General features: G+C 42.5%; 1 protein-coding gene across 23 annotated transcripts in view; it reads left to right on the top strand.

Annotated features, from left to right (window-relative positions):
• Window positions 1-9,820, top strand: part of lrrfip2 (LRR binding FLII interacting protein 2) — a 66,500-nt gene extending 56,680 nt beyond the window's left edge. For all 23 annotated transcript variants that reach the window (XM_016994413.2, XM_008112804.3, XM_062983981.1 and 20 more), the window contains 3 exons: window positions 6,341-6,420; window positions 7,527-7,631; window positions 8,914-9,820. In XM_016994413.2, coding sequence (XP_016849902.1) covers window positions 6,341-6,420; window positions 7,527-7,631; window positions 8,914-9,024 — 296 coding nt within the window. In that variant the 3' untranslated portion in view covers window positions 9,025-9,820. The remainder of the gene's footprint in view (window positions 1-6,340; window positions 6,421-7,526; window positions 7,632-8,913) is intronic.
• The last annotated feature ends 2,583 nt before the right edge of the window (window positions 9,821-12,403 follow it).

Here is a 12,403-nt window from a genome sequence, read left to right as displayed (position 1 = left end):
AGCTCCTTGGTTTTCTGAGGAGCTGGCTGTGATGAAGCGGACGAGACGGAGACTGGAGTGCATCTGGTGCAGATCTCAGGACGTATCCGACCGAGCAAAGGCTAAAGCCTCTCTTAGGGCCTACTCCGCGGCATTGCGGGCAGCCAGAAAAGTTTTCTCGACTGCCCGTGTTGCGTCTGCAACAAACAGACCAGCTGAGTTGTTTCGGGTGGTGGGAGAGCTCCTCTACCCTTGTGATGGGGGGGCTGCCCCTTGCCACCTGACAACTCAATGTAGCGAGTTCGCCCATCACTTTGCAGACAAAGTCGCTTGGATACGCTCTGACTTAGACACCAGCCTTAACGCAGTATCTGTGGAGGTGACCGAGGCACCTGTTTGTCCAGTGTTAATGGATTCGTTTCAGATTGTTCACCCTGATGACGTCGAGAGGATTCTTGGAGCTGTGAGAGCGACCACATGCACTTCAGACCCTTTGCCCATCTTGGCTAATAAAACTTGCCAATGGGGGGTTGGCAAATTGGTTCGTGGGGATAATAAACACCTCACTGGATCAGGGACTTTTTCCATCTACCTTAAAGCAGGCATTGGTTAAACCGATCCTGAAAAAGGCGTCCCTTGACCCGTCGGTTCTTAACAACTACCAGCCAATTTCGAACCTTCCCTTTTTGGGGAAGGTTCTGGAGCGGGTAGTCACCTTGCAGCTCCAGGGGTATCTGATAGAGACCGACTATCTGGATCCATCACAGTCTGGGTTCAGACCCGGTCATGGTACGGAGACAGCTTTGGTCGCCTTGGTGGATGACCTCCGCAGAGAACTTGACAGGGGGAGTGTGACCCTGTTGATTCTCTTGGACATCTCAGCGGCTTTTGATACCATCGACCATGGTATCCTTCTGGGACGGCTCTCCGGAATGGGTATTGGGGGCGTTGCTTTGCAATGGCTCCACTCCTTCCTGGAGGGCCGTTCCCAGTTGGTGAAGCTGGGAGACTCCTGCTCGGACCCCTGGCCATTGTCCTGTGGGGTCCCGCAAGATTCTATTCTGTCTCCCATGCTTTTTAACATCTACATGAAACCGCTGGGAGAGGTCATCCAGAGTTTTGGAGTTGGGTGCCATCTCTATGCAGATGACACTCAACTCTACTACTCTTTTCCACCAAACTCCAAGGAAGCCCCTCAGATCCTTGACCGGTGCCTGGCCGCCGTGATGGACTGGATGAGGGTGAATAAGCTGAAACTTAATCCTGACAAGACAGAGGTCCTCCAGGTCAGTCGTGCGGCCAATCGGGGCATAGGGTGGGCCCGGGCTGTGGCACAGGCGGGAGAGCAAGCCAGCTGCAATTAACTGCAATGAATCACTCTGAACAGGAGGTCATGAGTTCGAGGCCGCTCGGAGCCTATGTTTGTTTGTCTTTGTTCTATGTTAAAAGGCATTGAATGTTTGCCCCTTCCCTTAGGTGTTTTTTTTTCCTCACAACCTTTGATCCACTACACCCCCTTTTCCCCGCTATCCCCTCCCCTTACATCAAGCCTTACCCCTCCCCCCCTTCCCAAATGTAAATGTGTTTGTGTTTATTGTTATTACTGTGAATATTTGTAAACCTTCAATAAAAATATTTTTTTTAAAGGCATTGAATGTTTGCCTATATGTGTAATGTGATCCGCCCTGAGTCCCCTTCGGGGTGAGAAGGGCGGAATATAAATGCTGTAAATAAATAAATAAATAAACCTGCGCTCGACAGGGTCGCACTCCCCCTTAAGACACAGGTCCGCAGTTTGGGGGTCCTCCTGGACTCAGCGCTGACACTTGATGCTCAGGTGTCAGCGGTGGCCGGGAGGGCCTTCGCACAGTTAAAGCTTGTGCGCCAGCTGCGACCATACCTCGTGAAGTCTGACTTGGCCATGGTGGTCCACGCCTTAGTCACCTCCAGGTTGGATTACTGCAATGCACTGTACGTGGGGCTGCCTTTGAAGATGGTTTGGAAACTTCAGTTGGTTCAGAGATCAGCAGCCAGATTAATAACAGGAGCTAGTTACAGAGAACGGTCAACTCCTTTGTTTAAACAGCTCCACTGGCTACCGATAAGTTACCGGGCCAAATTCAAAGTGCAGATTATTACCTATAAAGCCTTAAACGCTTCAGGACCTGCCTATCTCCGTGATCACCTCCTCTCCTACAAACCAACGTGAACCCTAAGATCATCCGGGGAGATGCTCCTCTCGCTTCCACCTTTGTCTCAAATGCGGCTGGTGGGGACGAGGGAGAGGGCCTTCTCGGCAGTGGTCCCCCGGCTCTGGAACTCTCTCCCTAAGGGAATCAGGTTAGCTCCTTCCCTGCCCATTTTCTGCTGGGAATTGAAAACATGGTTGTTCCAGAGTGCGTTTGAATGAATAGGCCCAATAGAGCTGTCATTAGAATACTTCTTTCTGTTTTAAAAGCGTATGGCACTTTATCACTGTTACTTATTTCCATGATACAGCACTTTATGAAACCTGTCCCCGCTAGTTTGCTTTTAATTACTCTGATTTTATCTGCTTGGATTTTAATGTATTGTCCATTATTTTATTTTGTGTATCGTTGGAATGTTTTAGGTTTTTGTCAAATATGTTGTGTTGTTGTTTCGGGCTTGTCCCTGTTGTGAGCCGCCCGAGTCCCTTCGGGGAGATGGGGCAGGATATGAAAATAAAGTTTATTTATTATTTATTTATTGGCTTATATTCGAGTATATACGGTATTTGCCTTTGAAAAATCAGTTTTGAAGAAACTTTTATTAGAAAACTTCTATTTAAAATTGACTTCATTTGAAACTCCAGACAGGGCATTTCTCTCTTACCTGAATCTATACTTTGTTCAAATAAGGGATGAATTTAAAAACAAAGTGGCAGAAATAAATAAGGTTAGAAGACTCATCAGGAACTGTTGGATAAATAGTTTGCTCTTTGAGGGATAACACATTTGCTTTCTGGTTTAAATCTTTTAATAACAAGGGGCTTCTTACCACCCAACCCCACCCCTATTTATTTTAGTTGTAACAACCAGGGCCAAATCTACCATCACGTCAAGTAATGTTTTGTTGTTGATTTAATAAACTTAATTGTGGGATTAAACCATGTGACTGACAATTTAATGATCAAACCATCACTATTGAAATGAAAAGCTCATTATCCAGGGCTCATGTAGTGTGTGTGCCAGGCCCTCCATTGCCTTAGACTCCCGAACTTTTAATACCTGTTTCTAAAGACTTAAAAAATCACAGTAAGTACTGCTCACAGTTTAGTAAGAGGTGGCATCCAGCAGTGACTTAATTACTTTTATTACCCAGGACGCCTGGGATCAAAAAACATCTTGGCTTGGTGCTTCTAGGATCTACTCTAGTACTTTCCCTGGCACACCCAAAATAAGGTTCTGCAGTTTAGCTCCTCTCTTTTCAGGTTTAATTTTCTTAGCTTACAACTACAGTAATTCATATTTTCTCTGCAAAACAGACCAATCAGTGAGAAAGCCCTCTTTGTCTCAAGTTACTGTATTTCCTCGCATAATAGTCACCACATAATAGTCGCAGCCCCATTTCTGGGGTCCCAAAATGGGTTTTTCTCCTTTCCTCACATAAAATGGCAGATATTTATAAAACTGAGAAACTACCTTCCCTCCCAAAGATAATTGAAACAAGCATGGAGCTCTTCTTTGCTTTCTTCCCCATCAAAGACAGTTTGAACGCAGTGCTCTCTCCCTCCTCCTTATTTCTGGGGTAAGATAGGATTTTACAACACATAATCCAGCAAAGAAACCATTGGATACCAAACTATAGGAAACATCCAGACTGGTTTGACGATAACAACAAAGAAATCCAACAGCTAATTGATAACAAAAGGAAAGCCTTCCAAACATGGCAGAGAGACACCAACTGTGCTGCTAAGAAAAAGATCTATGCCAGTGCAAAAGCTGAGGTCCAAAGAAGGACCAGAGAACTCAAGAACATCTGGTGGACGAAGAAATCCAACACTTTGCAGAAACCCATGATGCTCTGGGATTTTTCAAAGCCACAAAGATCATCTACGGACCAAGAAACCATGGCATACAGCCTCTACACTCATCAGATGGAACCAAATTTCTGAAGGACAAAACATCAATTGCACTATATTGGAAAGAGTACTACTAGAACCTGCTGAATCGCAGCTCCAATGTGGCCGAAGAGACCCTCTCACAAATCCCGCAACAACAAACCAGGGATGAGCTTGCAGCACTGCCAAGTTTGGAAGAAGTCAGCAATGCCATCAGCCAACAAAAAAACAACAAAGCCAACGAACCTGATGGGATATCTGCTGAAAGAGGGTGGACCTGAGCTGATACAACAACTCCACCAGCTCATTGAAAAGGTGTGGTTGACTGAGAAAATCCCAGCAGACTTCAAGGATGCCACCATCATCACCCTTTTCCAGAACAGACTGCGGGAACTATTGCGGTTATCTCCCTTCTAAACTCCACTGGGAAAATCCTCGCAAGAATCCTTGCAAACTGCCTTCTCCCTGTTTCAGAAGACACCCTCCCAGAATCCCAGAACGGCTTCCATCCCTCCAGAGGAACAGTGAACATGATCTTCACTGCACGACAACTCCAAGAAAAATGCAGCGAACAAAACTAACCTCTGTACATGGTATTCATTGACCTTGCAAAGGCATTCGACACAGTGAATCGCAGCGCTCTCTGGACCATCCTCCAAAAAATCGGGTGCCCTGACAAATTTGTGAACATCCTGTGGCTCCTCCATGATTACATGATGGCAACAGTCTTGGACAGCAACGGCTCCCAAAGTGACCCATTTAAGGTGGAATCAGGTGTCAAGCAGGAATGTGTTATTGCCCCTACCTCATTTTCCAACTTCATTGCTATGATACTTCACCTTGTTGATGGGAAGCTTCCCACCAGTGTGGAAATCATCTATCGGACAGATGGCAAGCTATTTAACCTCAGCAGACTGAGAGCCAAAACCAAGGTCACCACAACATCTGTTATAGAACTCCAATATGCCGATGACAACGTAGTCTGTGCGCACTCAGAAGAAGACCTACAAGCCACTCTAACATCTTTGCAGAAGCATACGAGAAGCTCGGCCTCTCATTGAACATTGAGAAAACCAAAGTGCTCTTCCAACAGGCACCAGCTAATCCCTCTGCAATGCCAGGAATACAACTTAATGGTGTCACATTAGAAAACCTTGGCAGCCACCTCTCCACAAAAGTCAACATCGACACTGAAATACAACACCGCCTGAGCTCTGCGAGTGCAGCATTTTTCAGAATGAAGCAGAGAGTGTTTGAGATACCAAGGTGCTTGTTTACAAAGCCATTGTCCTCCCAACCCTGCTCTATGCCTGCGAAACATGGACGGTCTACAGACGTCACACTCAACTCCTGGAGCGTTTCCATCAGCGCTGCCTCAGAAAAATCTTGCAAATCTGTTGGGAAGACAGGCGGACAAATGTCACTGTGCTTGAGGAAGCAAAGACCACCAGTATTGGAGCGATGCTCCTATGCCATCAACTCCACTGGACTGGCCACGTTGTCCGAATGCCCGATCACCGTCTCCCAAAGCAGCTACTCTACTCCGAACTCAAGAACGGGAAACGGAATCTTGGTGGGCAGGAAAAGAGATTTAAAGATGGGCTTAAAGCCAACCTTAAAAACTGTGGCATAGACACTGAGAACTGGGAAACCCTTGCCCTTGAGCGCTCTAATTGGAGGTCAGCTGTGACCAGCAGTGCTGCGGAGTTCGAAGAGGCATGAATGGAGGGCTTAAGGGAGAAACGTGCCAAGAGGAAGAACCGTCAAGCCAACCCTGACTGGGACCGCCTACCACCTGGAAACCAATGTCCTCACTGCAGGAGAACATGCAAATCAAGAATATGTCTCTTCAGCCACCTAAGAACCCATCCCCAAGACACCAAAGATGGAAGACAATCCTGCTCGAACTACGAGGGATCGCCTAAGTAAGTAAGGAACTTGGGCAAACCAGAACCAAACTTAACAACTGAAAACCTATGTCATGTGATCTCTGTCCTCATGGGCAATATAAGGAGTTAACCTATTGTTGGATGCCAACATCAGAAGAAACCTTTAAGGTAAAGGTCTAGTACTCTGTTCTTCGTTCAGAAGGGCCAGTTTCCATTCTGAATAATTTCCCTCACTCGAGGGGAAAAACGTTGAGAATTTCCTTGTATTTTTTATTTGCTTTCATGGAAGGAAGGGGCTCCCAATATATAATCTTCAGTGACATTTTGGTTTACATTTTAAATTTTCATTTGACAACTTTTATATGTTTCCTTTTTTTGTGTGTATGTCTAGGAGATGCCAACAGACAAATTAGTGATTTCAGATTTAAACTTTCAAAAGCTGAACAAGATATTACAACTCTGGAACAAAATGTAGGTATCTTTAACATTTTCGTGTATATCATATTGCAAATTTCTATAGTCTTCCTTGGCAATTGGCAGAAACACCTTTACGTCCTCTTACTTCATTGTAATTATTGCTTCTGTGCTGTCGGTGCAGAAATTCTTCCACTGCATAACCAGGCAACAATTCCCAGGTTTTTATGCTGAATGTGGATGTGACCATTGAAGGGGAATAAAACTGGTGAATGCATTCATGAATTGGTGGACTTAGATTTCCAAGAAAAAGAACTATTGACATTCTAGTTGGATGGAAAAAGAGAAAAGAGGGTGTGATTTGAATGTTGACTTTCAGTGTTGGGAGTGGCAACGGCTTTTTAAATGTCCACTACATTACATTACCTCTTTTGAGATTGTATGTCCTTGTAACTACCCCAGTACAAATCTTAGTGGGTTGGTTGTCTAAGGGGAACTGGAAGTGGGAGCTTCCAAGTTCCTTCTTTAAGTGTTAATGTTCTGCCTCCGTGCTTAACTAAGTAAACTGGAAGGCACTGTAGCACAAAGGACAGATCAGCAACTGTATTTGGAAAATTAAAATATTTTATTAATAGACAAATTGAAATTCTTTTCCTCTTGGTTGCCACTATAAAGTCTCTGTGAGGAAAGGAAACCTTTGAAGTCTATGCAGTTCTGGTTCTGAAATATTTGTTTCTAGATGGTTATTGCCACACAGTATAAAGTCCCGACATGTCTGGATTTCTATGTATCTTTAACTTCAAGGCAATGCCGACATAACTTTATGTATCACTGGCTCTTTAATCTAACTTAAATACAATTCTAATGTGACTTAATACAGTTCTGACATGACTTGAATTAATACAGTTCTGACATGACGTGAATTTCTGTACACCTTCTACCTTCATATGCTTCCTTCCAATACTAAACACTAACTGACAAATCCTAACTGACAAATTAACTGCCATTTCAAAGCTAGCAGGAACCGAGGCTAAGATCCTCAGATCCTTACAGGAGCAGCGCAATAGGGGAGAGCCTTCTGGTGGTATGACAGTTAACAGATAAAAGGGCTCTTCCTTTCATGCGATGAGAAAAGCAAATGTTTAAATGTCTTGTTTTTGTAGGTGGTACGACTTGAAGGACAGGTGGTAAGATATAAAACTGCTGCAGAGAATGCAGAAAAAGTGGAAGATGAACTAAAAGCAGAAAAGAGAAAACTTCAACGAGAGGTAGAGTGAATAAATTTGAAGAATATTTAAGTGCTAATATACTCCCTATATTTAAAGCCAGATATGGGTTGTTTTTCTATTGGATATCTTTGGCAACAGTGACTGGGGAACATCAAGACTATGAACTTTTGATTTGGAGCCAATTGTCTTCTCTGAAATTTCCTGAGTAAAATATTCTGATATGGTAACTCCTTTTCACTTGCTGCTTATGAAAGTGCTTAAGCTTAAATTTTGTATATGTCTGCTACTTTTTGGATAGGGCAGGAAAATGGAATAATGCTATATAAACCTTTGGATGTGAATTACCATTTCAAAATCGTTTTTGCTCTCACAGAATTATCCAAACTGTAGGAATTTATGCAAAGTAAGGCTTATCTCTTTGAGTCTTATATTCATCCTTCATGGAATATACCATCCTTAGAAGAAGAAAGTGTCCTTAAGATGGATAACTCTTTGCTTTATATTAAACATTGTAGATACTGTATTTAGAACATGAGCCCACTGAGCTCTGGTCATAGTAGGGTTCTTTAGCCTTCTTGCTCTTTTGCTGTTAGACAGTTTCGATAATTTAGATTGGTAGTTCTTAATCTTTGGTCCTCCAGTTGTTTTGGACTTCAACTCCCAGAAATCTTAGCAAGCTTACCAGCTTTTAGAAATTGTTGGGAGCTGAAGTCCAAAACACCTGGAGAACCAAAGGATGGAAACCCACTTATTTGGATAATATGGAATATCATTTCAAAATATTTTATATCTTATTCTTACTTTTTTGTTGTTCTGTGCTTTCTGACTAACGGTGACCCCAAAGCAAATGTATGTGATTTTTGTGGCAGAAGATGGTTTAATTTCTTTCTTTGGGTTTATACTGAAATGAGCATATTTTTAAGGGGAAAGTGATTGAGATGTTGCAGGGAGATAACTACATAAATAAGAAAAATTCTGCATTCACTTCTAAATTTCACTCATTGCTGTTTGAAAACAGATACCCCCCCCCCCCCCCCCAGGTTCTGCGGTGTTGTTGTAAATCTGTGTCTAATATCATCAAAGTGGCAGGGCTGAAATGTCTTGGAATTATACTTATGGTTTCATTAGGAACAGTAATGAAACATCTTCTGGATTATGCTTGATAGACGGGATATATGTGAACAAAGGCTGGATTAAAACATTGTGTTTTTCTTTCATATCATGTTCAGAAATCACTTTGATTTGCTTAAAATATCACTCTGTAAATCCTCCCCAAACTATCTGTTGTATTCAGTATGTTTTGTTCTTTTCTTTTTTTTAGTTAAGAACGGCGTTGGACAGGATAGAGGAAATGGAGATGACCAATAGCCACTTAGTGAAACGGCTGGAAAAAATGAAGGCGAACCGAACTGCACTTCTATCTCAACAGTAGCAAGGAAACCTAAAACAAATTATGCACTGCTCCTTGAAATAACTTCTCCCAGTTTGTTTTAATACAGACTTAATTTGGCACAAACTTTGAATGTGGAGCTGTTCCATGAATTTTAGTTCCCTAATTAAGTGGCAAATGTTTTGTAACTTGAGCAAATGAAAAACATAGCTTGAATCTTTATGCAAATAATGAGTTTTAGCAGCTTAAGTCTATAGCCTGCTGGAGCCCAATTCTGTATGATTGACTTCCTGCTACAAACTATTTTCACAATTGTGAAGTTAGGTTTATTCACTGAAATACTTTCAACTGCTTTAATAATGCTTGGTGCTTGGAGACGACCGCATGAATTCAAGAGGATGCTGCATTACAAACTAACCAATGACGTGCTGAAGACATCACCTGGCACAAGTGCCTTCTCTCTAGTGCAATGTAGACTTTGATGATTAGATTAAAATAACCTTTGGAATCAGATAACCTTTATTTTAAAATACCTTTGGGTTGTGTTTGCTAAATTTTATACATTTTTGATGGAAAACACTTTTGTAAAATATTTAAATTTATATAAAATAGAAATGACTGTATAAAATTTGCTTTATTGCATGGGTGAAGCACACCTGAGTTTTAGACTTTAAAAAAGCACTATCCCCAGCTACTCTTAGTGTAAGAGTAGTGTGCGTAAGATGTTTTGTTGTACAGTGTAAAACCTGGTGTGTCAGGTGCTTAAGCGTGGAGTGAAACATGGGTGGGTGGGAGAGATGTGGCAGAAAAATCTATTAAATGGACACTTTACTTAGTATTGGCTGTGTCTGTGTATATGTTTCTTACCTCGCTATTCACTGTGAACTACCTGCATTACATTGCATAATAGTCTTCACCGCATAATAGTCTCACCCCCATTTTATGGGTGGCAAAATTGGTATTTTTGTGTTCCTCGCATAATAGTTGCAGAGCTGTTTGGGGGTGATGCCCCCTTCTTCCCCCCTTCCTTCTTTGAAGGGAAGGCAGTTTTAAAAACCTGAAATAGATGTTTCTGGAACTCAGATCTTCCCTGCTTCTTCCTTTCTCCAAAAAGCTCCATTTCAGATTTTGTAAACTGGAGAAAGAAGTAAGGGAAGGGGAGTCTTCTTAATCTTACTTACGATATTTAAATCATTAGTTATAGATGTGCGCTATGTTTGGGGTTTGAAGTTAACACATCTCTTCCTGTTACACATTCAATTGTTTCTATATCCAGCGTTGATAATTCAGCTTCTAAAAATTAACTAATAACTAATGGGATGGACAAACTGAGAATTTGAATTTATATCAGTTTCACCTTGTTCAGATCTTTAGTTCATTCTGTCATATTTCTAATTTTAATGAAGAACCGTTTTATATGTTTGTAAGCATTTCTTTTTCGGGAAAATGCATCACAAGATTTAGAGAAGCACAGGCAGTTAACTTTGATTTCATTAAAGTGGAAATGAAACAAACACCACTATTCATAATATTGGAAAAAGTCCTAAAGACTGTGGTAGCGAGAGTACGTAAAGGCACATATAGGAAACAAAAAGGAGATAAGCTCCACTTCGTACAGCTGAGGGGAGAGCCCAGCACGTGGAGAAGAGCAGGTAGAGCAAGAGGCAGCTGCCAGGGCTGCTGTTCTTGGCTGGGCTATCCTCCCTCCTTGCACGCACAGGAACATGTAGACATCCAATTAGAAAGCGGGGGGGGGGGGGGATGAGGAAGAGCCATTCTCCTGGCTGACAGAAGGGTAGGCCCCGCCCACTTTAAGCCCCATCCACTTTGTGTCATAGCAACCCCCTCAGCCACAATGTCAAGTGGGCCCTGGTCAAAAAAAAAGGTTGGGAACCACTGACCTAGAAGAATCCTCCACTTTGTGTGAGTCTGGAGCAGAACAAACAACTCAGCATCTGTATGCTTGCCCACAATCCTCTGCTTCATGCAGAGGAAGAACTGTTTAAAGCTACAGACAATGTAATCGCTGTTGCCTGTTTTTGGTCTAAAATTATTTATCTTCTTGTGCTCCCTTTCTATTATCAATTTTATACTTAATGATTTCTGCAATGCTTTTGACACAAAATACGAATAAAATATAGCTTACTGAGCTAGTGTTGATCTGCTTGAAAGACCAACCCAGGCCACAAAGACGAAGCCTGTGACAGGAGAGGCATTTGAAGACCCACCCGAAGAGGCTAGACACAGTGCCTGGGAGAATGGGTGGCTTCAGCCTTTCCCCGCTGCATGTGGCAAGGGCTGAAGAAGCCTCTGAATAAGCCCGGCCCTCACAATCAGCCTCCTTTCCAGTTGTGTGAGATGGCAACAGCATTGGCTGTTGCCTGAGGGAAATTCAGCCCAATTGGGGTCTTTTCCCCCCTTTTATCCTTCTCTTTATTCTGAGACCTTTATTTGGGGGCTGTTCATTTCCCCATGTCCCTTTTATTTATTCAGTTACATGGGGTACTGGAGGTGGGATGGCAGCTCAATAAGGTAAGAAGGGGCTTCTTTCCTCTCCACTCCACTTGCTATCTGCTAAACTTGGCTTGGTTTTTAGCAGGCTGGGGGTTTTTTCAGCTGCCTTTACTTCATTTGGCTGTTTAGGTGTGGCCTGCCAGGTCTGTTTGTGGGCCTCCATAGGCCTCATTTAGGCCTTGCTAAGAAGTAGCAGTTACTTTCTTCAGGGTGCCTGGGTACTGCACATCAATCTGCATTCTTGCTACAGGCTAGTTAGTATAAACTGAGTACTTAACTGCCCCTTCAGGGTGACTGATTTGTTTCCAGTTTATGGGTCTCTGGCAGTTAGTTTAAAATGACTTTGTAGGGCAGCATTTTTCACCCTTGTCTTTTAGGCTTCACATACCAAGAGTGGCCATTTTAATTCTTTTCTTGTCAGTGTTAGTTATCCTTATGGCGGCAGCCATTTTGTTTCACTTGTCAGTTACTCCTTAAGACCAAATCATCAAGCGATTTCTGAAGTTCAAGGACTGATCTAGTCTTTCCTTTTCAGCTTTCTTCCAAAGCTTTTATAAGGCTGCTTCTTTCAACTTGGTGTTCTTGGACCCCTTGCAATCTTCCATCATATTTTGAAATTATTTCTCCTATCTCAGTTATGCTTTTCTCTCTTTCATTAAATCCTAAAAACTGTTTATCGTCTACCAGAAAGACTGCCCTTTCTTTCTCCTTTTCTTTTAGTTTTTCTTGCAAATCTTTAATCACATTTTCCCCATTCTGCTGCTCTTGTTCTTTGGTTTTAAAAATTTCTCTGATGTTGCTAAGTCACTATAATTTTTCCCATTGCTCAATTCAGCCTGTTCCCTCATTTGCTCCCCAATTTCTGGCTGAAGTTTTTCAGTTATGATCTGATCTTGTTCAAATCAAA

The sequence above is a fragment of the Anolis carolinensis genome, chromosome 6, assembly GCF_035594765.1.
Source record: "Anolis carolinensis isolate JA03-04 chromosome 6, rAnoCar3.1.pri, whole genome shotgun sequence".
In the NCBI taxonomy this organism is placed as follows: Eukaryota; Metazoa; Chordata; class Lepidosauria; order Squamata; family Dactyloidae; genus Anolis; species Anolis carolinensis.
Note: the sequence above shows the minus strand (reverse complement) of the source record. Positions and strands in the feature narration are given on the sequence as shown.